The sequence below is a fragment of the Corvus cornix genome, chromosome 5, assembly GCF_000738735.6.
Source record: "Corvus cornix cornix isolate S_Up_H32 chromosome 5, ASM73873v5, whole genome shotgun sequence".
Lineage (NCBI taxonomy): Eukaryota > Metazoa > Chordata > Aves > Passeriformes > Corvidae > Corvus > Corvus cornix.
Window position 1 is genome coordinate 806,403 of NC_046335.1, and position 27,135 is coordinate 833,537.

At 51.8% G+C, this 27,135-nt stretch overlaps 3 protein-coding genes and 1 non-coding gene across 8 annotated transcripts in view; 3 read left to right on the forward strand and 1 right to left on the reverse strand.

Moving 5' to 3' along the window:
- Positions 1-121: 121 nt before the first annotated feature.
- Positions 122-15,148, forward strand: PRPF39 (pre-mRNA processing factor 39). 5 transcript variants are annotated; one of them, XM_039553194.1, is made up of 14 exons: positions 122-178; positions 3,448-3,799; positions 4,165-4,290; positions 4,926-5,044; positions 5,783-5,950; positions 6,626-6,782; positions 7,541-7,648; positions 9,531-9,695; positions 10,004-10,130; positions 10,216-10,484; positions 11,029-11,213; positions 12,457-12,531; positions 13,147-13,267; positions 14,467-15,148. In XM_039553194.1, exons 2-14 carry the CDS (start codon positions 3,470-3,472, stop codon positions 14,515-14,517), a joined length of 2,001 nt encoding a protein of 666 aa, XP_039409128.1. In that variant the 5' UTR covers positions 122-178; positions 3,448-3,469; the 3' UTR covers positions 14,518-15,148. The 5 variants fall into 5 exon arrangements, with proteins under 5 accessions (XP_039409128.1, XP_019147760.1, XP_010408230.1 ...); XM_019292215.3 differs by lacking the exon at positions 122-178 and adding an exon at positions 4,636-4,798 and having other exon boundaries at positions 3,442-3,799; positions 4,165-4,532; positions 14,467-14,759; XM_010409928.4 differs by lacking the exon at positions 122-178 and having other exon boundaries at positions 3,442-3,799; positions 4,165-4,798; positions 14,467-14,759.
- LOC120410173 lies at positions 10,568-10,653 on the forward strand. The gene has a single exon (XR_005602131.1). It is a non-coding gene; the product is annotated as a small nucleolar RNA SNORD127 (small nucleolar RNA).
- Positions 15,149-15,445: 297 nt separating the features above from the next.
- Positions 15,446-19,700, reverse strand: FKBP3 (FKBP prolyl isomerase 3). Its single transcript, XM_039553196.1, has 7 exons — positions 19,507-19,700; positions 19,312-19,413; positions 19,119-19,226; positions 18,475-18,610; positions 17,482-17,549; positions 16,423-16,520; positions 15,446-15,675 (listed from the first exon to the last, which is right to left on the reverse strand). The coding sequence occupies exons 1-7, from the start codon at positions 19,615-19,617 to the stop codon at positions 15,621-15,623; spliced, it is 678 nt and encodes a 225-aa protein (XP_039409130.1). The 5' UTR covers positions 19,618-19,700; the 3' UTR covers positions 15,446-15,620.
- A 269-nt stretch (positions 19,701-19,969) lies between these two features.
- The window catches only part of FANCM (FA complementation group M), a 55,670-nt gene continuing 48,504 nt past the window's right edge, over positions 19,970-27,135 (forward strand). The window contains 4 exon segments of the mRNA XM_039553197.1: positions 19,970-20,524; positions 21,286-21,458; positions 22,339-22,416; positions 22,885-23,043. Of these exon segments, the coding sequence (XP_039409131.1) occupies positions 20,095-20,524; positions 21,286-21,458; positions 22,339-22,416; positions 22,885-23,043 (840 nt within the window). The 5' untranslated portion in view covers positions 19,970-20,094.

The following is a 27,135-nucleotide window of genomic DNA, read 5'->3' on the forward strand; positions in this document are numbered from 1 at the left end:
GCCCGGCCCCTGAGGGAGCGGCGCCATTTGGCGGGAAGGGGCGGGGCGCGGGGGGGCGCCCGGTGCGCACGCGCAGGGGGTGGCGGGCACGCGGGCGGTGCGCGCGCGCGGGGCGCTGTGCGCGTGCGCGGTGCGTGAGGCCCGGGCGAGGCGGCGGCGGCTGTGGCGGCCCCGGCAGGTACCGGCGAGGGGGCTGCGGGGGGCACGGGGCCGTGGGGAGGAGAGCGGGGCGCTCCGACAGCGGCCGGGAGCGGCCGGGAGCGGCCGGGCCGTGGGACAGCCGGGGCGGGAGGCAGAGGCGAGCGGGCGCTGGGCTGGGCCGTGCGCGGGGCGCTCCGAGCGCCGTGTCGGCCCCGCCGCCTCCCGCGGCCGCTCCCGGGCCTTGGGTGTGCCCGAGGGGTGAACTGTGCCGTGGGGGCGTATCCCGGTGTCCCTGTTGTGCCCTTGTATCCCCGTTCTGTGCGTTGGACGGCCGCTGAGCGAGTAACGGGCCCGCGCGGAGCCGCTCCGCGCCTCGCGGCCGGTGACGTGATTGCTCTGACCGGGCCCAGAGAGGCCCCGAGCGAGAGGGAACGGCCTCAGGCTGGGCCGGGGGAGGCTCAGGTGGGAGCAATTTCCCCATGGAAAGGGTGCTCAGGCCTTGGCAGGGGCTGCCCAGGGAGCTTTGGAGTGCCCATCCCTGGAGGTGTCCCAGGAATTCCTGGAGGTGGCACTCAGAGCTCTGGGCTGGGGACAAGGTGGGCATCGGGCACCTGTTGCACTCGATGGCCTTAAAAGGCTTTTCCGAAGTAAACGATTCCGTGATTCAAACCTAATCCCGGCACAGCCGTGCTGGGCCCGGCAGCGCCGGCCCTGCCCCGGGTGGTTCCAGCAGCGCCTTATCAGGGGTGTGAATGGAGCGCTCTGGGCAGGGCTCAGATAAGGCTCCACATTCCTGCCCCTGCCCCTCTTCCCTGTGTGTGTTCCATTCGTTCATTCACGTTTGTGACCGGCAGTTTTGTGTACAGCAGTCTTTTGCTGGTAACAGGCTGAATAATACATGTTGGCATCAATTATTTAATACCAGTGTGTGTAGCTGTCTGATACTCTGATTCAGTTATTTAGCCCGTGTGATATAAAAACCCCCGGAATTAAGGTGAAAACCCCGGAATTAAGTTTCCCTGGTGTGCTCCAGCCTCATGCCCACCCGTGGAGTTGGTGGCCTAGGCATGGCCTATTGCATTGGCTGGTTTAAACCATGGATTGCTGTCAGATTTTGGGATATGCCAGCGACAAGATTGGAAGGCCTTTTGCTGGAACAGCTGTCAGACTTGGTTTCAGTTTGAAGCCTCGTGTGCAGGTCAGACCTTGTGTGCTGATCCGTACTGCTTCTCCCTCATTCTTTTTTCCCCTCCTAATCTGAAGACAGCTGGATTTGGAGGGCAGTTTTTTTAAGGTGGAAAATGTCTTCTGAATCAGGTCGAGGGAGAAAACATCTGTTAGACATCAGAATAAGTTTAGGTCGTAAATTACTGCATTTCTAAAAATGGTAGAATCCATGGAATCATGGAATTATTAAGGCTGATCATTAAGTCCAAGCATTCTCCTGCACAGCCAAGGCCACCACTAATGCCTGTCCCCAAGTGCCACATCCACACAGCTTTTAAATCCCTCCAAGGATGGGGACTCCAGCACTGCCCTGGGTGCAAGGGTGGAAAACCGTCTTGGAAGAGAAATTTCCCCAATATCCAACGTGAACCTTCCCTGGTGCAACTTGAGGCCATCTCCTCTCGTCCCATCACTAGTTACCTCTGTCACTGGTTACCTCAAATTTTAGAGCTGTAAATGGTGCTGGGGCTGCTGTTTGTGTCACTGCCTCCTCCTACCCCTCGACTTTAGAACCTGCACAAGGTACCCTCTGAAGTGCAGCAGCCTTTGAATTATCCAGATCTCTGCCTGTTGCACTGGTAAAGGCACAGCAATACTCTTTGATACTTAATGTATAATGCAATGTTACAAATGATGTTTTTCTTCTCAAAATCATAGAATCATAGAATACTTTAGGTTGGAAGGGATTTTAAAGCCCATCCAGTCCCACCCTTCCACTATCCCAGGCTGCTCTGAGCCCATGGCTGCCAGATGATGGAGAACAGAAATACATTTAAAAAGCAGTTATTAGAGAAGTTGCAGGATAGACCACATGGACTCTTTAGCATTGTGCTGGAGTTCCTTGTCTTGGTGAACTCCTGGGAAAACATGAACTGTTATCCCTGGAGTTGAAGCTGCTGGAGATAAGGGAGAGAGATTTTTTCCTCTCTGGCCAGAACTTCCCCCTCTATATGGTGGTGTTTTACCCATGTCCTTGTCAAAGTGAAAGCAGTGGTCTGGGTGCTGTCTCTTTAGGCTTTCAGTGTGAAAGAACTCTGGAGAGTTCTGGGGTGGGGACTTCTTTTCTTTTTAAAATCCCAAATGCTTTGCCACCTGCTCCGAGGAGAACAGAAGGAGCCAGGAGTGGCAGTGCAGTGTGTGAGGATGACAGTCCAACACTGCCCTTCATCCCAGCTGGACTCACAGCTGGGAGCTGCTGTATCCTGCAGGGTGGTGTTCCCTAGGATCCCTGAGCTGTGAGGGGCAGGGAGAAGGCTCGGCTCAGTGCCCCTGCTCCGGCTCCAGGAGGGAAGGCCGAGGCAGGGTGGCATGCAGCCAGGTCAGGCTGGCCAGGCGCTGGCACAGCAGGGCAGGGCCAGGCAGTGGCTCCTGGCAGGGACATCAAAGGAACAGTGGGAGGAAGCAGGAGTCTGTCCCAAGGGGCAGGAGGAAGCACCTGGCACTGGGTGTGGGGGGGAGTGAGGGGCTCTGGGTTAGGGGCAGCCAGAGCATTTCTGTGGCCCTCTGGTGCTACTTGGTTTATTTGGACATCACTAGTGGGGACTGAGTTGGTGCTGACAGTAATTCTTGTCTTTGATTTAGCCTGGCATTGAGGGCACCTTTTAACAGCTGTTATTTCATAAAGAAGTTACTGGCTCGTACTAAGTAGGAGAATTGAATGAATTTAGGGACATGGGTTAGTGGTGGCCTTGGCACTGCTGGAGTAACTTGGACCTGATGGTCTCAGACAGCTTTTCCAGCCTGAATGTTTCTATGGAATTTGAGCATAATTCTTTATTTAAAATAAACTTCCACTGGACTCCTATAGGAAAGCTGTAATGATTCGCTTTTATACCTTGATAGCTCCCTGTGACAGTTTTTTAGCAACCCACAACGATTTCTATGTGCAGATGTGAAAATCTATGACTGCTGTTAATATTTTTTATTGCTGAACAAGGCTGATGTGTGAGACAGATGTAATCAGGGTTGTGGTGAAATACAGGGATGCCTGGAGCACCTGGGACACTCTGAGCTGCCGATTCACACCCAAGCTCTGCTTGAATCTCGCTACAGGAGCACTGAATCCTTCTGTTCCCACAGGATCCAGTCCCACAGCGGTGCCATGGAGAACTCGGAGAGCACGGAGGAGGAGCAGCCAACTGTGGGCAATGAAAGTGCGGAGCCCAGCGCCGAGAGCGCGGCCGAGGAGCAGCACATGGACTTCAGCACCGAGATCATGAGTGTCACTGAGATGGAGCAGTCCCCGGACAGCTCCCCCGACCTCAATGAGGATAACACGCAGGAGAGCGAAATTCCAAACATTGAGAGTTTACAGACCACAGATATCGAGGCTGGCTTCCCTCCGGATTTTGACAAGTTTTGGAAAGTAGTAGAGGACAATCCGCAGGATTTCACAGGATGGGTTTATCTACTGCAGTATGTAGAGCAGGAGGTTAGTGCCTGCCCCTTTCTCCTCAGTCTCCTGGAAATAAAGAAAGAACTAAAACAAGACATGGGATTCCAGTGGCAAATGCAGAATGGACATCAGGCTGTCATGGATGCTGATTTAAGGCAGTTGTCCTTGCCACTGTTGTCATTTAATCATAAAATGCCAGGATGGTTTGGGCTGGAAGTGACCTTAAAGCTCATCCAATTCCACCCCCCTGCCATGTGCAGAGACACCTTCCGTGAGCCCAGGTTGCTGAATGTCAAAATAACACCAAGCATTTCTAACACTCTGTTAATAATTGTCTGTAAAATAAACTGAAGTTGTTCCTAAGGAAAGAACTGATTGTGCTCACTCTGTGTTTCCCACAGAACCACTTGCCAGCAGCCAGGAAAGCCTTTGACAGGTTTTTCACACACTACCCCTACTGCTATGGGTACTGGAAGAAGTACGCGGACCTGGAGAAGCGCCACGACAACGTCAAGCAGTCAGACGAGGTACGTAGGGCCCAGGGCCAGCGCTGCCACCAGTCCCAAAGCCAACAATGACTGTCCCACTGCGAGTCATTGGGCTGCCAGTGCCTGCCCTGCACGGCCAGGGCTCGAGGGACGTGTTTGCACGTGTCCCAGCTGTGGCATTTGGAGCTAATGTTCTCTCTCTTTGTTGGCAGGTGCGTTAAACCTCTACAGTTTGTCAAGCTTTGCAGTGCAAGCCTCTGTATTACACTGCAGCTTAACAAGTAGGGCAGGGCTTTTCTGTCACTTCCATTTATTACTCATTTTCAAAACAATATAGTTGGTTTGCTGGTCACAATTGCTCCATCTTATTGCATTTTTGGTCAGACGCTGTCAATGATGCTCTAATGGGTCTGTGCCCTATGGTCTGTACCCCAAAGCCTGCCCACACAACCTGGTCAGAATGCAGGGACCGCTGCGCTTTGAAGATCAAGACTCTGCACGTGGAGATCAGAACATTGCCATGTTCTATCCAACCTCCACCCGAATGGTAATGGTAGATTATTTAAACAAAATTCCAGTAATTAGTATTTCTAAGGTTCACCGGATAACACAGTGTTGCCTCTCTCTTAGGACCCCATTAAGGATTTGAAGTACAGTTCATGTTCTCTTCATAGGTCTATCGCCGAGGGCTTCAGGCAATTCCTCTTAGTGTTGATCTTTGGATACATTATATAAACTTCCTAAAGGAGACCTTGGACCCTGCTGATCCTGAAACTAACAGTACCATCCGGGGGTGAGTTGGGAGCAGCCTGATAGCCATGCACACCAGTGGGGTCAGGTTACTGTGTTGTGAAGATAAAGGACAAATTAATAGTAGCCTGGTGTCGCTTTAAGGGCTTTTAAGAGATGATGGAGCCAAATTCCAGAAGAAAGGGGACACAATACAGTGTGGTACTAGGGGCAAAAGCTGTGGCTTGAGAGCTTCAGACTGGATGTTAAGAAATACTTAGTGCAGCATTGGGAATCTTGGAATTTAATTCCTTGGGGTTTCCAGGGTATGGCTAGGATGTGTCTGCTTGCTGTGGCTGGCAGTGGGCCTGGTTAAAGGGTTGGACTAGAGTTTGATCAGAAAGCTTAATTGAACTGGAACTGAGTCTGAATCAGGCTGCAGAATTGCTGCACAGCTTCTGGGTGTTACACTGCTGCACTGGTGGGTTTGGAGTAGTCTGTACAAGACGAAAGTGATAAAGGTTGTGTGTTTTCCTAATATCTTGTGTTCTGCAAGTGGCTTTTGCTGTTGCCTTTACTTATTCTGTTGTGGTAGTGCAAGAAGAAAAGGAGTGTGAGCTTTCTGAATCTCTAGACACCTTGCTGCAGATATCTAGAGAACACCTTGAAGAATGTAAATAATTAGTATAAGTCTAGTTTCAAATAAATGAGGGTGCTCATAACCTTTAATAAGAGCCAGGACTTTCCTTCCTTGTTCTGTCCCGGCATCCGGAAACCGCTGTAAAACAATTTCCTTTTCCAGAGCCTATGAACACGCAGTGCTGGCTGCTGGGACAGATTTCCGTTCTGACAGACTCTGGGAAATGTATATAAACTGGGAAAATGACCAGGGAAACCTAAGGGAAGTTACATCCATCTATGACCGCATCCTGGGAATCCCAACGCAGCTCTACAGCCATCATTTCCAGAGGTAAAGGGAGTTAATGCCACGTGAAAGGTGGAAATACTCAGCGCAAGAACTTGAAACAGTTTTATGTAGTTATTGACTGACATACTCAGGCAGTTGGACTGGTTGTTTTAAAGTACTGATGCACATTTGAGGAATTTGGCTTTAGCTAAATTCAGATGTTTTGTTGTGGAATAAGGACAGGTATTGGAAGTGTGGGGAAGAAGAGAGGATGTTTTTGAGAAATCAGAATGAGCAGTTTTGAATATTAATTCTGGTGCAATGCCCATGTGTGGTGAAGCACCGATTTAACTGAATAAAGAGGAATCCTGATTAAGTTCTAGGCAGTGGAATTCTGCATTTGTAGGGAGAGGTGAGCAGCAACCTCAGTTAAATTGCACACAGTCTTTCCTGTAACTTCTACAGATCTCCTGGCGTGGGAAATAAAGTATTTCCTTTATAACTGGTTTTGTCCTTTGCCATCTCTTTTCCATGGCGAGGGTTCTGTCAGCCTGCCGTGCTGCCCTTTCCCTTTGACACACGGCACTGGTGAGGGTGGTGGGTGCTGGCAGCACTCTCGGTGTCACTCAGGAGCCGTGAAGGGAAGCAGAACCCCCTGGGATTTACAGCTGTGCCCTGTTGGGCAGCAGTGCAGCATGAAACAACCCCTTTGCATGCCTGCTTTGTGGCTGTTGTTAGGTTTAAAGAGCACATCCAGAACAACCTGCCCCGAGACTTCCTGACCACTGAGCAGTTTGTGCAGCTGCGCCGGGAGCTGGCGGCCGCCAGCGGCCACAGCGGCGAGGACGGGGACGAGCTGCCCTGCGGCACCGAGGACATCACCGACCCCGCCAAGGTACCTGCACAGGGTGGGCACCTGCACAGGGTGGGCACCTGCACGGGGTGGGCACCTGCACGGGGTGGGCACGGCCGCCCTGGCCTTCCCTGGGGCAGGGGCAGGGATTGCACTGCAGCCAGCTGAGTCTGCTGTAGCTGGGCTGTGCCCAGAGGGCTCGTACATATCAATGTCCTGCAGCCCAGCACATCACTGAGCCCACCAGTGGCCACCCCTGTCCTTCCCTGGGGCTGGGGCAAGGGTTCCCCTGCAGCCACTTGAGCTGTGCCCCGAGCACATCGCTGCCCTGTGGCTCGTGTGGTAACAGGACAGCCCCTTCCAGTGCTGGCAGAGGTGTTAAAGAAATGAGTGAGAAAATGAAAGAAGCGCTGTACAAAACCTTAGGAACAAACAGTAATTATTCCAGATCAGCAGATTGGGATCTGTGGTCTAAGAAAACTCCTCATCAGCAGTGGCCTGGGCAGGTTCAGACTCTTACAGGCCCAGGAAAGTGCAGAGCTGTCCAAAGGAATTGCTGATGGTGAAAACACAGACACTGAAACTGGGGCTGACTTGGATCCAAATCTAGCCTTAATCTCAAATGAGCTTTAGCATAAGATAAAAGCCAGTTCAGCTGTGTGTGCCAAGGCTCCATCAGGTAGTGTCCCAGCCCTTCCCTGGCTGCTCAGGGAGAATCCATGCACTTCACTGGCACAGGAAGCAGTTACAGAGGTGATACCGTGTCTGCCTGTGTTACATTTGTTAAAATTCTGTTCTAGCTAATCACTGAGATAGAGAACATGAGGCACAGAATCATTGAGATCCATCAGGAGATATTTAACCACAATGAGCATGAAGTCAGTAAGAGGTGGACGTTTGAGGAAGCGGTAAGTGGGATTTGTGTGAGGCAGCACGAGCAAGTGGTTTGGAAACAGGACTGGGAGCTGGGAATTCTGTGAAACAGCCTTAAGCTGTTGGGGGGGGGTGGGATTTGAACAGAGACTCAAAGTTGGAGCAGTTTGACTTCTCTGCCATTTTTCTTGTGAAGAGGCACCTGGCACCTGATGATGTAAAGATCTCTGAGCAGTGTTTGGAGAGAGGCAAGGTGCTGTAATGTTTGCTAAGCCAGTGAGTCCTGAGAGTTAGTGCTGCCTCGTGCATCTGGGGTGGTGCAAAGGCATGAGGGGATGGAGGGGATTCCCTTTGAAAGGTAAGCCTGTGCTCAAAGGAGGATGAAATTCCTGCGGTTTTGTATTTTAACATTACACACTTAATCAGGTAACTTTTGTTATGGACCTCCTGTATATAATGTATTAAAAGTAATTAATTGAACTAATAATTTGATCACTGCAAATATACAGCTTTTGCTGTAGAATTAAGTTGGATTACATTTGAGAAAAACAACTTCATAATTTTCTTCCTGGCAAACATGGTCCTTGTTTTAAATTTACTTCTTGTTCTAAAGAATCCTTTGTGTTACCCAGCTGGGACAGAGTTTCAGAGACTCTCTATTGGGCTGGGTGATGTCAGAACTGGTGGGTGATTTATTGCACTGGGTTGGTCTGGGCCAGGTGCCTCGATGGCCCAGGAGCTCACAGACGGAGTGGGGAGCCATTGTCAGGGGGCTCTGTGCCAGTGACCCGTGGCAGGAGGGAGCAGAGCAGTCAGAGTGTCCCAGGTTCCTGCCCTGGGAAGCCTTAAGCTGCAGACCTGTGGGACTTGGGAGAGCACTGGAACTGCGGGCATTGGGCAGGAAAGGTGTGGGAAGCTGAGTGTCCCCTTGCTCCTGGCCACAATGTGCTCTTGTTACCACGAGAGAGTGTCTGCCCTGGAGCACCAAGGGGCTGGGGGGAGCTGCAAATGCAGAGTTCAGCGTGTCTGTCAAGGACAGCAGAGAGGTGGGTGGGCACAGATCCCACCCAGGCTTTGGGGGTTGCTTAGAGCTGTTTTTAGCAGGAATGGGACTGTGAGCTGGTCAAAATGGCCACAGAGTGTTGGGTTCCACACCAGAGGTCAGTGAGGAGCATGAAGGGGGGGTTTGGCTTTAAATTTCAGGTGGCCTTGAAGAGTTGGATTCTCCTTAATTACTGTAAGTTCTTCATCCATTTGTGTGGGTTTGGATCTGAGAGGGAATTGCAGCACAGGAGAGACATAATCAAATGCAATTAAAGATGGTGAGAAAAAGCAAAGGATCTCTGGCAGGATGCCAGACAAAGCAATTTAAATGTAAACAGAGCAATGTTTAATTTTCTGTCCCACCAGAGCTCTGTCCCACCCAGCCCCTCTTTGTAGCCATCAACAATAACATGATGGAGCTAATTCATGGTCTTGCTATAACCAGCTTGATGTAAATACTTAATAGGAAGTCCAGCTCAGTGCTGTCTTTCCTTGTCATGATTCTCAACCAAATTCTGAGTTTAATTTGTGGGCTGAGTGTACCACAGTGAGCACTTCACCTGTGTTGATGGATGTGGGCAGTGTCCAGTGTGTCCATAATGTCACTGACACGGGGCTGCCTTGGGTCCTTCCCCAGCATCTCTGCACTCCAAAAGCTTTCTAGGAAAGGAAGTTTGTAGCCTAGAATGTCAGTGCAGTAAATCCCTTGATCCACACACCTGGGTAACCCTGGTTTGAGGAGATGAGGAGGTGTCACTGGAGCCCTGATCACTGAAATGACAGTAACTGAATGTTGGTTGTGTGGCTGTTGATTGTTTGGACCCCCTTGGTGGTGTGTTTGTAATCACCAGTTGCATCCTGTGACTCTTGCAGATCAAGAGGCCTTACTTTCATGTAAAACCTCTGGAGAAAATTCAGCTGAAAAACTGGAAAGAGTACTTAGAGTTTGAGATAGAGAATGGCACTCACGAGCGAGTCGTGGTCCTCTTTGAGAGATGTGTCATTTCATGTGCCCTCTATGAGGACTTCTGGATCAAGGTAAGGGAGGCAGCTCACGGCTCTGCTGGTGCACACCTTGACCTGGTGACTAACCCTTGTACCCTGTGGAACGTTGTTCATCTATAACTATATCTGTTGCATTAGGAGATGGTCTGCTTGCAACCAGATTTGACTGCTGCATTTGCCAACTGCGTTGCCTCTCTACGTCCTTCCTTACAGAAACTAGTCTAGTGGTTCCATAAAGGTGCTGAATGGGTTTAAACAAAAGAATTTTATCGTTCTGGCATGTTCTTAGAGACAAATACAAGCTTTAACCTGGCTGGTCTCTGCTCTGTTTCCAACCCTAGTATGCCAAATACATGGAGAACCACAGCATCGAGGGCGTGAGGCACGTGTACAGCAGGGCCTGCACCATCCACCTGCCCAAGAAGCCCATGGTGCACATGCTGTGGGCAGCCTTCGAGGAGCAGCAGGGTAAGGGCAGCCCTGCCCAGGGCGGGGCTCTGCTGGGGGAGTTCTGGGATCTGCCCTGTCCTAAAGCGTCTCCCTGCTGTTCCAGGCAACATTGATGAAGCCAGAAGGATCCTGAAGACATTTGAGGAGTGCATCCTGGGGCTGGCCATGATCCGCCTGCGCAGGGTGAGCCTGGAGCGCCGGCACGGCAACATGGAGGAGGCAGAGCAGCTGCTGGAAGATGCTGTCAGGAATGCTAAGTCCATCAGTGAAGCCTCCTTCTATGCCATCAAACTCGCCCGGCACCTCTTCAAAGTGCAGAAAAACCTGCCAAAGGCAAGAAAAGTGCTGTCAGAAGCCATAGAACTGGACAAAGTATGTGTTCCCTCTTGGCTGTCTTACCCAAAACTCAAACCGCCCTGGTGTCTTTCTCTCTTTCTGAAGCGTTTTGTAAAACATGGCAACAGTGATGACAGGAGTTGTAACTGGATGTAATGTCCCATTACTGCATGAAGACAACAGTCCCTCTAACCTGACGTTGCCAGGGTCCCAGCTTGGAAATCTGGAAGTTTGCACTCTTTTCCCATCAGAAGCACAATGTGCTTTGCACCTTTGTTTTAATTCTTAGAATCTTAAATGTTCTTGGTGTGTTTGGTGTTATTGGTGTGGGCAGTACTTGGTGGTTTGGTGTCAGCACAGAAATACCTGGCACTCAGATGCTACCAGCAAAGTGCAGCACCTGGGTTTGTGGTGTTGGTCACTTCTGGTCTGTTTGTGCAACAAACCAGCCCAGGGAGAAAGGAAAATCCCTTCGTTGTGTGTGGTTGTGTGTATTGATGGGGTGAATTGTGGTGTGTAACAGAGTTAAATACCTGCTGTGAGGGTCAGGTGTGCACCTCCTAATGCCTCTTTTGCACAGGAAAACACCAAACTGTACCTGAACCTGCTGGAGATGGAGTACAGTGGTGACCTCAAGCAGAACGAGGAGAACATCCTGAGCTGCTTTGACAAGGCTGTCCATGGGGCCTTGTCCATCAAAATGAGGATCACATTCTCCCAGAGAAAAGTGGAATTCCTGGAAGATTTTGGGTCTGATGTGAACAAGTAAGATGTCCTGTGGGCAGTGGCCAAACTGGGCTCACGGGGAGAGTGCTGGCAGCACTTGGGAAGGGGTGGGGTCAGTGGCATCTCTAAAATTGTTTCCTTTGTGCCATCAGCTCTCTGTAAGGAAGAGCTGCTTTTCTAAACCAGCCTCCTGGTGTTAAAACAGGAATAGATTTTTAAACAGGAAAAGATTTTAAATTGGAATCTCTTTTCAGACAATTACCCCTTTTTATCCAAAGTGCCCAACACCTCGCTGAGCAGAGCTTTGCTGCCTGCCAGGTTTTCCTGTGGCTTCCCCTTGCTAAGCCCTGTGAAGGCAGGTGCTCCCCAGGGGAGTGGGACAGGTCTGTGACACAGGTGTCCTTTGAGGCTCTGTTCCCTGGAGCTGCTGTGTGTTTCCAAAACTGCCCTGGCTGGGTTTTTCTATGTTCAGCACTAGTAACAACTGTGCACCTTTGTGGGAGAATACACCAGAAATGCAAGTTTTTAATTCAATACTACAATACTTTTTGCCTCTTAATCGCCTATTGTTTTTATTTACATTTTGCAGCTAAATAACCTGGAAGGATTAATGACAAGTCAGTTTTTCTGCTTTGTATGTTTTTAACAATAGCTGTCCTTAAATTCTGCTGCCTCTGCATGGCAGCCAGTCAGTACAAGTTTGGGATCTGAGACAGATCAAGCACAAGGAATTTTGCAGTTCCCAAATGATCCCAGAGCACAGAATGAGTACAAGGAACTCTTTTCACCCAGAGCACACTGACAGAAGCTGCAGGCTTTGTGAGATGCTGCAGATGAAGGGGTATTCCAGTACCTGTGGGAATTTTAGCTGGGATGCCTGTGCTGCATTAACTGTACTTGTTCTTCCCTGCTGGATGGGGAAAGGCTGCAGGTGCTGCTTTGGGATTGGAATAATTTCCAGTGTTTAAATACTGACTGCCACATCTCAGTGCTGCTGTGGGTGGCATCACCAGCAGGCACTGAAGGAGCTGCTGAATCACAAAGCGCTTGAGAAAACTTCTTTACAAAGGAACTTGATAAAAAGTGCCTCAAGCGTGAGGGGAGTTCAGCAGGTTGGGAACTGGAGCTGTTGTGAATAGAGCTGGGCTGGCTTTCCCCTGTTGGTGGTGGTCGCCGGTTAGAATTTATTCCACTGCAGTTTGCTGTGTGGTTACAGTTTCGAGTAGGCATTGCTCAGGTGTTACAGATGTTTGCAAGGCCTGACTGGCTGTGCTCTCCCCAGGCTCCTGGATGCCTACGACGAGCACCAGGCGCTGCTGAAGGAGCAGGAGACGCTGAAGCGGCGGGCGGAGAACGGGTACGGACTGGGCACAGCTGCCTGGGCAGGGCTGGGAGAGCCATCTGGGACTGCTCTGGGGCAGTGCAGGGAGCAGCCTCGCCCTGGGGGGGTTCTTTAGCCTGTGAGTGTGTATACAGGTGTTTGTCAGCTTTGAACCTACTGATGTGAGGATAGAATCACTTTATTTTAGTTCTTAAAGTGTGTACTAAATAGAGCTGTAGCCATAGAATGGTTCTCATGGGGAGGGACCTTAAAGCCCATGCAGTGCCACCCCCTGCCATGGGCAGGGACACCTTCCATAGACCAGGCTGCTCAGAGCTCCATCCCACCTGGCCTTGGACGCTTCCAGGGATGGAAACATTTTTGGAAAATAAGTTGTTGAGTTGTTGAATTGAGCCAAACAGTTCTGGTAAAATACCTCAGTCTCTAAGCAGGAACGTGCCTTTGCTGTGTCAGTTTGGGCAGCAGCTTTAAACCCAGCCAGTTCTGAAGCACAGCAGCAGCTGTCCTTCCCTAAGCCCAATTCCCTCACGCTGCTGGGCCAGGGCCCCCAGCTGAGCGCTGTTACTCCTCACACGAGGACAGGCCCAGCGTTTCTCCAGGGTGCCAGTACAAGGCTGTGTTCCCTTGCAGCTCGGAGGAGCCGGACGAGAAGAAGCTGCTGACGGAGGACCCGAGCCTGGCGTCGGCGCAGCTCATGGACGGGGACATGCAGGTCAACCAGGCCGCCTACAACTACAACGCCTGGTACCAGGTACGGGGCTGGGCAGGGCCAGCCTGGGAGCATCCAGCTCCTGGAACGGAAAACTCGGCTCCTGTGGGTTGTTGATCCCTCCTGGGCCTGCTCCACAAGTGTTTGGTGCTCCTGTGTGGAGCGAGGAGCGGTTTGGTGGCTGTCCCGTCACACAGGGAGGGGGCAGGGCAGGGCAGCAGGGCTGCTGTGTTTGGTAATGTTTTGGCCAGACTGGCCTTGGGGTGCCCCTTTCCTGTGTGCCTGGACAGTGACTGTCTCCAGGCAGTAATTCTGTAATGGCTTGGAATGGGTTCTGCTGGTACACAGCACAATCAGCAAAATCAGCTTGTCCTCTGGGGCTCTTCCTCCAGGCATTTTAGTTGGGAATGGAACTGTGGAGGTTGGAAAAGCCCCCTAACACCATCCAGTCCAGCTGTTCCCCCAGCACTGCCAAGGCCACCACTGACCCATGTCCCTGCTGCCACATCCATGTGTTTTTTAAATCCATGGAAGTTCTGAAGTGGTTTAATGGAGAATGTTGTTTAGACTGTGCAGAGCCCCCAGAGCTGGGAGAGCAGTGCTACAGCTGGGGCACAACCCCTGGGTAGCCCTGGTTTGGGATTGCCTGCATCCGGGTCAGGAATTCTTTCCAAAGTCAGGCAGTGGGAGGAGTCTCATCCAGCACAGAGACTGTCCAGTGCTCGGCCAGGAAAAACGCCCCGAGTTTCACACGCAGCACTGCAGGAATGGCAGCCTTGAAGCTGTGCCAGGGCAGGCTCAGGCTGAGATCAGGGAAAGGCTCTTCCCCCAGAGGGTGCTGGGCACTGCCCAGGCTCCCCAGGGAATGGGCACGGCCCCGAGGCTGCCAGAGCTCCAGGAGCGTTTGGACAGCGCTGCCAGGGATGCCCAGGCTGGGGCTGTTGGGGGGTCTGGGCAGGGGCTGGGATGATCCCTGTGGGTCCCTCCCTGCTCAGGGTGTTTTGATTCTGTGACTCTGTGATGAGGATCTGTCCTGTGGCTGCATGGTACCTCCATCCCTGCCTGCCTTCCCCAGGGTTTTCCAGAGGGAGTGGCACCGTTGTCCTGCATTCCCAGGGGTGCTGTGCTGGGCACAGTGGGGCTGGGGGAGCTGTGTGGGGTGGGCTGTGCTGCCTCAGGACCAGGGGCTCCCTGTGGAGCTGGGACACAGTGGCTGATGCTGCTGCTGTGTTTGGTTCCAGTACAACTACCAGAACGCCTGGAATTACGGACAGTATTACCACACAACTTGATCCCCGGAGGGAGTGGAGTTCACTGTGCTGCAGTTTCAACAAAGATGGAATAAAAAAATATATTTTTCTAATTTTGGGCTGTGAAAGAACTGTTGTGCCACCTGCTTTTGGTCCTCTGCATGTGAACCGAGCTGCTGCTCACAGGGTATGTGTGAAGCAAGATTCGTGCGCTGGTAACTGATAAATGGTCTCTGTACAATTCTCATTTACCATAAATGATTTTTTTTAATTCCCTGCACTAATTTATGGAGTATCAGAAGAATTCTCATCGGTCTCATGATTCCATAATTGAGCGGGTGAAGCTGTGGGGCTTTGGGTTGGTTTTGCCCCAGAGCTGCTCTGCTGCCCGGCCCTGGCCCCGGGGCTGAAGCCAAGGCTTGTCCTGCTCCCAGCCCGACTGGAGGGGGCTGTGTTGGGATTGGGGGCCTTGGCAGAGCTGCCACACGGGTTCTGTAGTATGGGAGGGGGCAGGGATTAAAACCACCTTTGTTCTTTTTTAAAAGCACAAACTGTGTTTGGGATGAGTTTTGTATTTAGAGTTTTTCATGTACACGGTGTGAGCAAAACTTTTTTCATTTTGATCAAAGTGATCATTCCCATTTTTGTAATAAAAGCGAGGAATTCAGTAGCGCTCTGAGCTTTCTTGGACTGCCTCATTCGAGCCAGGAGGGAGAACAGAATGCCTGAGTTCAGCCCTGGTGGTGCTCACAGGAGGGGCTGTGGCGCGGGGACACCTCGGGAGCACCTGTGGAACACCCGGATCTCTGCGAGCAGACTCCTGTCAAATAAGCCATGGAGTGGGAATGCTGTGGGATTGGGCTGCACAGGAGGGAAGGGGCCGGGGCTGGTGTGGGGCCCTGCTGCTCCGGGGCTCTGCAGTGCCCCGGCAGAGGGGCGGGGCGAGCACAGACACAAAGAAGGGAGGCACTGGCAGGTACAAACGCGGTTTAGTGGGGGGCTGCCGCTGTGCAGCAGCGGGGCGGGGACAACACTCAGCACTCAGCTCCAGAAAGGCACCGCTGTGACCGGAGCCAGGAGTTACAACACCACCGGCAGGAAGCTCTCTGTGGCAGAAACAGATTCCCAGCAGCAGGGGGAATTCTTCATTCAATATCCACCAGCTCCACTTCAAAGAACAGTTTTGCATTCGGTGGGATCCTGTTGGCAAGTGTTAAGGAAGCTGAAACAGCCCCTGCAGTGACCCCTCCCGGGGCAGGGAGTCCCCAGCTGCTCCCCGGCCTCTCCTGTGTCCCTGGGATGTCCCTGATCCGGATGGACACCCTGGATCCAGCAGGAGCTGTCAGGGGACAGGGCCAGCTCCATGGATACCTTCAGCAGCACTCCCTGCTCCTCATTCCCCTGAGCTGCCCCAGCCTTGTCTGCAGCTTTGGGGCAGGGGAGGTTTACGCTGTTCCACTGTCAACAGGGGAGAAGCGTCCAGGCAGCTCCTCAGATTACAGGATTCCAGCACAGAACAATCCCTTCCCCTCCTCCAGAAGTGTTGGAAACAAGAAACAGGGCTGCAGCAAACGCTGCAGGAACACTCCTCTACCCCCTACTTCAGCTGTATCCCAGAACCAACTGTAACTCTGTCCCTACAGCTGCAGCAGGTAACTCCCCTCCTGTCTCCCTACACTCGTTAGGATCCCCATCAGGCATAAGCACTTGGAAGCAGCTGGAATAAAAATGCAGGTGGAAAACAGCAGCAAGTTCCCCCTGCACGAGTTTTTCTCCAAAATAGAAGGGCAATTGCACCCCCCAGGAAGTGCCCTGGATGCCCTGAGTGGGAATATCCTGAGCCTGCTGTAACAGGTGAACCCCGCTGTAATATTCCTGTCCATAAAGCGCCTCAGTGCCCCCAGCATTCCCAGGTTCCCTAAGGAGTCAGAGGTCACGGAAGGATACTTGGCATCGGGCTGCCCCTTCTTGCCATAGGCCCACTCGGGCTCGATCTCCAGCTGGGCCTTCTCTCCTTTGCTCATGGTCAGCAGGGCCTCATCCCACTGCAAGGACAGAGAGCAGCTCCAGCCGGTGCTGGGGCAGGGCCCCGCGGGGACAACAGCCACTGCACTGCCCAGCTCTTCCTTCGGCTCCGGGAATCCCCTCACAGCCCCGGGCATCCTCCCCAGCTCTGTGGAACACCCCGGGGTTGGGCGTGCCCTGCTCCCACAGCTCCCACAGAGCAGAGCCGTGCTCCCTGCTGGGATGACACAGGGAGCGACGGGAACAGGCCTGTTTCCATCACCATTCCCCGGTTCAGTATTCCCTTCCCAGCAGCCCACCAGGAGTGCCCAGGGGTTGGTGCTGTGTCCCCATGGAGGGAAGGCTCTGGCACCCACAAACCCGGGATAAACACAGGGATAAACCCGGGCCACTGCTGCTCCTGCAGCGCTGCCCACTGCCCATGGGCACTGTCCCCTTCCCAGCTCCAAACCCCATCCCACAGCACGACTTTCTCCTGCTCAGGCTGGAGCAAAGGAGGCTCAGGGGGGACCTTGTGGCTCTGCACAAGTCCCTGACAGGAGGGGGCAGCCGGGGGGGTCGGGCTCTGCTGGCAGGGAACAGGGACAGGAGGAGAGGGAACGGCCTCAGGCTGGGCCAGGGCAGGCTCAGGGTGGGCAGCAGCAGGAATTTCCCCATGGAAAGGGCTGTCCAGCCCTAGCACAGAGTAAAGCCCAGGGAATGCACACAGGGATGGATGGAGCCCCAGGATCCCAAGAGCCTTGGCTGCTGTGAGAGACTGACAGGAGCCCGAGGCTGGGCTGATCCCAGGGAACAGAGCCTGTTCTCCATGCACTGCCTAAGGAGGGAATCACTCTGAGGACGAATGTTCCACCCTCCCAGGGTAATCCCTTGCAATTTGCCTCCACCAGAGACAGAACAGCCCAAAAACTGCAGCCCAGTCATAAATCACAGAATGAAGCTCCCCGGGGACTCTGAGGGAGCCCTTAATGCTCTACTTACACCTCGGATCACTTTTCCTATGCCAACTTTGAAACTCAAGGGCTTGGCTGCTTTTTTCTTCTTTGAACCTGGAAAAGAGGTTTATGTTCATTTGCTTCAACATCACACCAGCACACTCCACACTTTGGGTAAAACTGCCATTACAATCATGCTTTATACAAATATCTGTCTGTATAATATTATTTTTAGCCCAGTATCAGATTTTCAGGGGAAATATTAGTGCTGTGCACTAAAAACTTCATTAAATGTTCAAGCTGCACCAAAGCATCTTTCAAACCCCACAGACTCATTCCTGAATTACTCAGGTTGACTGTACAAGGCATGGACATATTAAGGAACTGAAGAAATCCAACAGGGAATGTACAGATACAAGGAATTACAGAGAGTATTCCAGTGACTCTGGAATGCTGTTCCTGAGTGTGGCACATCACTGCTGGGAAAGGCTTTCCAGTATTGCACAATTTCATACCCCCAAATCCTCTGATCTGTCACAAAAACACCAGCAGGGAATATTGCACACTGGAGTACTCAAATCCCTCTCAGTCCAGTGCCTCCAAATTTAAAGATTTACCACAGAAGGGCCCCAGGGTGTGTTTGTTTAGAGAAATTAAGGACACTGCTGGTGCCAGAGTTCTGTAGGAACCATCTCACTCCCCACGCCCCCGAAGCAGCTCTAGCCCGGATTGACTCCCTGCATTCCACATTCCCCAGGCCTGGAATGCCAGAAGCCAGGGCTGGCAGGATGCAGCTGTGTCACTTGACACCAGCCAGTCCTAAAATACTGCCCTGCGCTGCCTCATGGATCCGGGAGCTGCAGGACACCCGGCAGCTCCACACCACCATGATGAAGCTGTTTGTCAGGAATGCCCCCAGACACCTTCCAGAGGCAAACCCCTGCCCGAATCTGCTGGAGGAGCCCAGGTAATTCCCTCCGGAAGCATTTGCAACCAACCCAAACAGTTTATCTGCACATCTATATATCCATAACCTTACTTGATTGAATATTGGTATCGAAGACTGTCCCATCCTGCAGCTTTCCCGTGTACCAGCAATGGACAGTGTCTCCTTTCTTTGGGAAGTTGGTTTTATCGCCCTTCTTTAAAATGGATTTTGTGTACTTTGGTGGCCCCTAAGGTTATAAAAAGAGAGTTAGGACTGGCAGGTTAAATAGTCTCAGATACACTCAAGATTGAACAACCACTGAGTTGAAGGCATAAAAGAAGACACTGTTAGTGAATGATGTATTCATGTTACTGCAGGGCTGCAACATTTGCAGCAGGTCCAGGTTAAGGTGGGTACAAACACTGGACTTTGGTGTAACCAGGGTTTTGAAGACTTAGGATCACACAATCTCTTGAACGGGAAAAGATTCCCAAAGACCACCCAGCCCAACCCCTGTCCCTGCCCAGACCCCCCAACAACCCCACCCTGGGCATCCCTGGCAGTGCTGTCCAAACGCTCCTGGAGCTCTGGCAGCCTCGGGGCCGTGCCCATTCCCTGGGGAGCCTGGGCAGTGCCCAGCACCCTCTGGGGGAAGAGCCTTTCCCTGAGATCCCCCTAACCCTCACCCCGGGACAAGTGGCCGGGCTAATCTGGCTTTCCACGCGAAAAACGCGAGGTGAGGGCATCACACCCACCTCCTCCACAGCCTCCTCAGCCTTCACCGCCTTCCCCTTGGCCTCCTCCGCCTTGGCCGGCTTCGCCTTCTCCGCCGCCTTCTCGGCGCCGTCCGTGCCCTTGAAGCGCTGCGAGGGGAAGGATGAGGAGCCGCATCCACCGCCCCAGCCCTGCCCGAGCCCCGGCTCCATCCCCGCCGCCCCCTGCCCTCACCTGCGTGTGGAAGAGCTGCGTGTAAGCCGCGATCAGCTGCTCCTTATTCGCCGTCTTCGCCACGTTCTTCACCTGCCCCAGCAGCTTGTGCTCCGCCAGGAACTGCGGGACACGCGCGTGAGATGGTGGGGGGGGAAAAAAAACCCCAAACCTCCCATACGCAACTCCAAATTATTTATTATCCCCCGCAATTACCGCCTGCGCCGCGTGCTCCTGCAGGAATTTGATGATCTCCTTCTTGGCCAGCGCCTCGCTCCGCAGCTCCTCGGCGCTCCAGGGCTGCGCCGGGCCCGCGGCCGCCGCCATTTTCCCACCCGCCTCCTGCTCCTCCTCCGGAGAGGAGGGCTGGCAGCCGCCCGGGAGGGAGAAGGGGCGGGCCGGGAGAGGGCCGGGGCAGAAGGGGAGGGTCGGGAAGCCGCCTTCGGGCCCTCCCCTTCACCCCCGGCCGAGTCTCCGGGGGGGTTTCAGGGCGGTGGCGGCGCTGAGGGAGGGGCAAAATGGCGCCGCCTCGTGGCGGCCGGGGAGCGCCGTGAGCGAGAGCAGCGGCAGCGGGATTGCCTCGGGCTAGCGGGAGCCGCAGGGCAAGGGGAGGGCTGGGACACGGCCCGGGGAGAAGGGGAGGGCCGGGAGGGCCGGGAGGCGGCCGGGGGAGAAGGGGAGGGCCGGGACACGGCCCGGGGGAGAAGGGGAGGGCCGGGAGGCGGCTCCCCGTGCCTCTCGGCGGCGATTTCAAGCTTCGGGCAGGGCTAAAATGGCGGCGTGCGGGAAGCGGCGCGGGGCAGGATGAGCGGCGGCCGGCAGCGCACTCTGCCGCAGGTCTGGCGGGCGCCCCAGAGCAAAACCGAGCCGAGGGACGCGGGCGGCGACAGCGATGACGACTTGCTGCTGGCAGCCGCGGCCGCGGCCGACCCCGGCCCGGTGGAGGGGTTCAGCGAGGCGGCGGGGTCCATCTGGATCTACCCCACCAACCTGCCGGTGCGCCCGTACCAGGAGCGCATGGCCGGCGCCGCGCTGCTGGCCAACACCCTCGTGTGCCTGCCCACGGGGCTGGGCAAGACCTTCGTGGCCGCCGTGGTCATGTACAACTTCTACCGCTGGTTCCCCTCGGGGAAGGTGCTGTTCCTCGCCCCCACCAAGCCGCTGGTGGCCCAGCAGATGGAGGCGTGCGGCCGCGTCATGGGCATCCCGGCCCGGGACATGGCGGAGATGACAGGTACGGGCTGCTGCCCGAGGGGTGAAAAGCCACAGCGCAGGGGGAAAAAATACAACGTGAGGGGTGTTTGGAGGGTTAACTGCTGGTTTCGCAGTAGGTAAAACCCCAGGTCATCCGTATAAAGGGTGAAGCGCTGGGGCGCAGCTCCGTGGGTCGCAGCCTGCGGGTGGCTGCACACGCAGAGGGCTCTGTGTGATGGTTAAGCCAAAGAATAATGACGCTTTCTTTCCTTTTTCTAGCTTTCCCCCCGCTCCTTCCCTCCACTTGTTGCTTTCCTTGCCGCTTTTTATAAAGTTTTTTCGGACCCCCTGAGCTGCAGTTTGTTACTCACTGGAGCAATAGCTTTAATGACTGAACGCATGAGCTCTCTTTTGGCCCAGACCTTTCCCAGAGGTGCTTTAAATGATGTGTAGGGCAGTGGGCAGCTATGAGACATCTTGAGCTTCCCAGTCTTACCATGCTTCTGGATTTAACTTTTTAATGGAAAAAACCTCTTCCCAGTCATTGTATTCAGTGAGGGTGGCTGCCCCTGGATCCCTGGCAGTGCCCAAGGCCAGGCTGGACACTGGGGCTGGGAGCAGCCTGGGACAGTGGGAGGTGTCCCTGCCATGGCAGGGGTGGGATGGGTGGGATTTAAGGTCCCTTTTCAACCCAAACCATTCCATAATTTTATGTGTCTGCCAGCCCTATCGCTCTCAGGTCACCGGCCATACTTTATTCCCAGTAAACCAGTTCCCTGATGTTATTTGTTTTATTTCTAGGAGGAACCCAGGCTCTGGGCCGGCGGGAGCTGTGGAATACCAAGAGAGTCTTTTTCCTCACACCTCAGATAATGGTCAATGACCTTTCCCGTGGGACCTGTCCTGCTGTGGAGATCAAATGTCTGGTTATTGATGAAGCCCACAAAGCCCTTGGCAATCATGCCTACTGCCAGGTAGGGCTGGAGCCACCCCCACTCTTCTCCCCCAGTTACAAAAACCTTCCCCAAAATTATTTACAGGATCTCCATAAAGTGCCCCTGTCACAGCTGTGGGAGATTGTCCTTGAGGTCCTTAACTTTGTTTGAAAGAGATTCAACACTCCTGTGTGTTGTCATTGCCTTGTTTATTAATAATACCTATAAGGTATTTTTTTAATGCCTACATTAGATTGCAATTTTGGTTTAAAAATACTTTTGGCTGGGCAGTTTAAAAAAAACTGTAAGGTTTTTTTTGTAAGGTTCTTTAACAGAGTAATATCAGTTTAAGATTTCTTTTTATATTTGGGGTTAGTGTTGATTAGCCAAGAGTTTGTTGTAGTATCATGGGTTAATTTCCTCAGAGCAATAGGTGATGTAAGAAGTTGCTTTGATCCACTGGAGGAATTTACTGGATATTTTGTGGAGTTCAGATTTCATGGGATTAATCATCCATGATTTACTTGTTTTAGAGTTTTTCTTCCGACTCACATTTTGGCAGCTCTCCTGAGTTAGTGGGCTGTCAATACTTTTGTTAAATCAAGGGAGAAAATATTTCATAATTTGCCAAGGTTGTTCTTGGTACATTTCCAGGCTGCCCCTGGATCCCTGGCAGTGCCCAAGGCCAGGCTGGACATTGGGGCTGGGAGCAGCCTGGGACAGTGGGAGGTGTCCCTGCCATGGCAGGAGTGGAACTGGGTGGGATTTAAGGCCACTTCCAACCCAATCCCATTCTGGGATTCAATATTTTTAGTGTGTTTTGTTAAGCCTTTCCTCCTTAGTGGGTATTTTCATTGATGTCGTTTGTACAAGCAAATAATCTCCTTTAAGGGCATTAATGAAACTTTCCTGTTCTTAGGTGGTGAGGGAGCTGAGCAAATACACAAATCAGTTCCGGGTCCTGGCCCTGAGTGCCACCCCTGGCAGTGACACCAAGGTGAGCCCAAGCTTCTTGCAAGACTTAAATAATCAAGGTTGAGTGGAAGCTCTGTTCTTTTGCCTGAAGCCTCTGCAGGGTCCTGAAGTCCATTAGAATTCCACATCAAGACTGAATCTCTCTGCAGTCCATTACTTGTTGAGGCTTCGTGCTTTTCATGCTACAAACCATATATTATTTATTTGTGAGGAGTGCCCAGAGCAGCTGGGGCTGCCCCTGGATCCCTGGCAGTGTCTCAGGCCAGGTTGGACACTGGGGTTTGGAGCAGCCTGGGACAGTGGGAGGTGTCCCTGCCATGGCAGGGCTGGGATTTAAGGTTCCTTTCCAACCCCAGCCAGTCTGGGATTCTATTTCCTGACCTTCCTTTCCTTTTTCGTCACAGGTAATGGGTGCCTTTTCCTTACAATTCTGTTTAAGACCTGCTAAAACATGGAAATAGTTACTTTGTTTTTGTGGCTTCTTTGCCAGGCTGTGCAACAAGTTATCTCCAACTTGCTGATTGCTCAGATAGAGGTGTGCGCTGAAGATTCTCCAGAAATTCAGCCTTATTCTCACGAGAGACAAGTGGAAAAAATTGTAGTTCCACTTGGGGAAGAACTGGTAGAAATTCAGAACACTTACATCAAGGTGAGTGCTGCATTTCCTTTTTGGTCAGTGGCCAGTGACAGTAAGTGTTTTATCATCTCCATCTAGACTTGCAGAGGTTTATAAAGGCAACACTTTCCTATGTAATTAACATTGATTAGAAGGTAAATTAAGCAACACGGTTTCAGTTGCAGCAGCTGCAGTTTCACTTTGCACCAAGGACACCTTTTACCTTGCAGTAACTTGAAAAGCTCAGGTGGAAAACTTGCAATCCAATTTGTTTCCTCACCCTCTTTCAGGAGTCTTTGCAAAATTGACCCCAGACCTAAACTGAGGTTTCTGCATTTGGCTGAATTCAGGAGTATTAAGATGTTGAGAATGCCTTAAGGAATCTGTGTGTGTGCACTGGAACATTTTCTCTGATTAAGAATATTCTTTAGAGCTTTAAGTCATCTGTGAGTGTAATTAGTTCTCCTGGAGGTTTTTTTAATTGGTTTATTTTGAGCCTATTTCGATGATGATTATATCTTTTTCTTTTTACCAGTCTGTAATGCCCAAATATAGGAGAGATTTTTGGGGGCCAGAGCTGTTTGTCAGTCAGTTGTAACTCGGTGATCTGTGCCTTCCCACTGAGGTACTGGTAGGCAAATGATGTTATATAAGATACCACTTTAAAAAGTTCAGAATATCTGCTCTTTGTTCAGTGAGAGGCATAAAAAATTAGGAGTAAGTTATGTATCAGGCTGTTGGCCTCAGAGCATGGTTTTGGTTAAAGCTGATTGATTTTGGTGTAGTTTTGTGAGGAGCACTGGAAGGCAAAAACTTGTGAGTGCATCAGCTGTTTTCAACCCAGTGACCTGAGAGTGTTTAAATGAGGAACTTCCTCTGATAAAGAGAAACTTTGAAGTAGTTTTGCATCACTGCAGGTGCTTCCGAATGCTCTGTTGAGTGCAGGGGTTTATTTTGGGGGGTTTCACTTGGGATTTAACCTGCAATAAGCATGTTGGTTTGGCTACATGAGCTTTGCCTGCAGTGTTTCTGTTTCCTTTCTCTGGTCTGCTATTTGCATTTGAATTGCTGCTGCTTTACTGGAGAACTCGACTTCTAGTAACACAGGGGGTGAAGGGATGGTTTGCAGTGTGTGCCAAGGCCAAGCCTCAGTTCTGGAGGCCTCAGCACGTGGGGAAGTGGCTCCTGGACCTCAGGTTCTGCTCTTGAGGTGACCATTGCAAATTTAGGGCTTAAATGGCTTTTGTAAAGTCAGAGCAGCATCCAAAGGCAGGAGAGCAAAAGCACCTGTGTCTGCTCCAAGAACGAGAGCCAGGTGTCCTGTGCACAGTAGAATCATTCTCTTTAATTGTGACAAACAGTACCAGTAAACAAGACAACGTTTCAGTGAGAACGAAGGACAGCGTCAAACAGCACAGCGCAACAATGCCAGAGGAGCTCTGTTGAGATGTCTTTACATACAATAAGCAAGGCCCTGAGTATCACAATAGCTGGAATAAACTTTTTAGGCACTAACTCTTGTTTGGAAAATACCCAGTATGCAGGATAACACTTACCTGTTAAGGCTACATCATTTAATCTTCCAAAAACAGGGGTGAATGCTGTTTTATTACCTCCTTTCATGAGTGGAAACCTAATAACTTCCCATCAAAACTGAAAATCCATGAGTGGCTCCCAAAGCAGAGCTACGGATGGATAACAAAATACCTGTTCTAGGTCATCCTGCTTGACATGATGTTCTCAGATCTGAGTAAGAGTGGTGTTTGCTTGGCATTCACTGGTGTTACAACCAAATAAACTGTATTGAGTGTCAGCTAAACACTGGAGCTGGTGGTCCCTGTGCTGGTGAGGGCCAGTGACAGCTGTTGGTACCAAGCCATGAAGTGTATCTCCAAACTGGAGCTGAAGTAGTTTTTGTCTCAGCAGCAGAAGCCATCTAACAGGAGTCAAAAGAAACAAAAGCTATGTTGGAATTCACAGTTTGCCATGAACAGCAGGGAGCAGCGGGCTGTGGGTGGCTATCAGCACACTCAGAGAGCTCTGCTCGTGCTTCAGGGACGTCTCTGGAACGTCCCCCACGGCGAGCTGAGTCTCAGGAGGGTCGGGCTGCCTATGGACAGGGACGTGAGACACAGCAATGCTTTTGCAGGAGAGGGCCAAAATGGAAATGATGGACAAGCTGGTGCTCTGTGGTGAGGATTTCACTGCTTGCAGGAGCTATCCAACGTCTGTTGTGCCAAAGCATTACGAGAATTTCTCTAACTGGCAAAAGCAATCAGATGGCAGAAACGTCTTTAATTTGCCATAAAATCTTGTCAAAGGTGAAAATTACTTTTGTTTGCTCTTATAAAAATCTGGGGGAGGATATGAGAACAAAACCTTTTATTTAATGCCTCCTTGGGCCCTCTATTCACCTCAGGTTTTAGAATATTTTTACTGTTTTTCTCTATTTAAGAGCTTTTAGTTTAATGCTGGCTGGCATTTTTAATTTTCCTTTTCCCAGGCGGTGACACTGTATTGCATTTTAGTTGATTTGGGTGGGTTTTTTTCCCTGCCCATAAAGATTCGTGGTTTGTGTTAAAACGAAGGTTTTTGTGTCTCTCTCTTATTTTCTGTTTCCTTTTTCCCCTCTCCTTGCTGCTTCCCAAGGAATCTCCGTGCCCAGCAGGCACCAGAGGGCACCTTGGTCCCACTTAAGCCAGGGCCACTGTGATCCTGCTGCTCAGAGAGAGGTTTTGGATTGAGCACAGAGCCCTGTGGGACCAGGAGGCTTCAGGTTCTTTCAGAAGCCCTCCACAAATCCATTTCTGGAGTTATTTTTTCACCCTGCTGTGAGTTAGCAGCCACTGGCTCTGCTTGCTGGTCTGTGTTGTAATTAAAGAGCACAGAAGCTCTGTTGAAACCCTAAATCCTGTAATCAATAAATAATGCTGGTGATGTACTCAGTGAATTTTATATAAAAAGACATTCACTTCTATCGAGAATAAGCTCTACCCTCTTATCAGTAAGGGGAGACATTAGGGAGGGATTTTGGAGAGCAGAATTGTTTGCTACCCTGATTCTAAAGTGCAGTAGGTGCTTTTGGGCTCTGTGGAGCAGCGGGAATGCTGCTCCCAGACCTTCTGGGGGCTCTGCAATGTGGGAGCTCAGGCTCTGCAGTGAGCCAGGCTGGCAGCTGAAGGGTTATCATAGGGGTGAGGGGCAAAACAAACAACAGATTGATAGAAGAAGAAGAAACTCTCACAGTGAGGGTGGTCAGACACTGGGACAGGGCCCAGAGGGGCTGTGGGCTCCCATCCCTGGGGATGCTCCAGCCTGGCTGTGGTGCCTGGAGCAGCCAGCTCTGCCTGGCCCTGCCCTCAGCAGAGGTGGCTGCCCGAGGTCACTCCTGGCTGGGATTTTCTCTGTATTTGTGTCGTTTATCCCATTAATAGCGTGGGGCTGCCAGAGCAGCGTCAGAAGTTCTGAACAGTTTACTCCAGCTGCAGTGTTTCAACATCCAGCAGAGCTGTGAGGATAAACTGTTCAGAAAGCTGGAGTTAAAAGTAACCAGTGTATCCTTAGGAATGCCAGAGGCAGTCATGGGGTTCCTGGGGGGTGTGGTGAACGTAACCCGTAATTTTGCTGTCAACGCTTGAACGAGCAGTGGGGCTGTGGTGCCTTTTTGGTCTCTTCTCCAGACTCGGGGTGCTTTGGTTGGGAGCTTTCTGAGGTAAGCACTGGGGCTCTCTGTGCCACAGCTGTCAGCACTGGCCTGTTCTTGCTCCGTGCTTTAATCCTAATGGGATAGATCTGGTAGTTCTCTTCAGGAACTAAGACCTGGACATTCTTTCTCTGCCTGTGTGGGGTGGGTTTGGTATGTCCCACTAAAAGCCCCAGTGGGGTCTTTGTGCAGCACCAGAGCAGGCTAGCGCTCCAGGATGTCCCCAGGGACCATCCTGAGCCACAAGCAGGCTAGGGATGCCAAAAAATGGATGAAGGGAGAGGTCTCTGCCTCCCTTACCTTGTAAAAAAAATAAAAGGATAAGATGAACTAACTTTTAAAGTGCTCAAACCCTCCATTAAATTTGTGTAAAAGCTGTCAGAGTTGCCGTAGGGATCTGTGTGTGGGGCGTGACCTCGGGC

Excerpts from the sequence above, each read along its gene's own strand:
- PRPF39 (XM_039553194.1), top strand. The coding sequence starts at position 3,470 with ATGGAGAACTCGGAGAGCACGGAGGAGGAGCAGCCAACTGTGGGCAAT. Across the intron at positions 5,045-5,782 it reads ACTAACAGTACCATCCGGGG|AGCCTATGAACACGCAGTGC; the intron begins GTGAGTTGGGAG and ends TTCCTTTTCCAG. Across the intron at positions 7,649-9,530 it reads GGTGGACGTTTGAGGAAGCG|ATCAAGAGGCCTTACTTTCA; the intron begins GTAAGTGGGATT and ends TGACTCTTGCAG.
- FKBP3 (XM_039553196.1), bottom strand. The coding sequence starts at position 19,617 with ATGGCGGCGGCCGCGGGCCCGGCGCAGCCCTGGAGCGCCGAGGAGCTG. Across the intron at positions 19,414-19,506 it reads AGGAGCACGCGGCGCAGGCG|TTCCTGGCGGAGCACAAGCT; the intron begins GTAATTGCGGGG and ends CGTGTCCCGCAG. Across the intron at positions 16,521-17,481 it reads TAGGAAAAGTGATCCGAGGT|TGGGATGAGGCCCTGCTGAC; the intron begins GTAAGTAGAGCA and ends CTGTCCTTGCAG.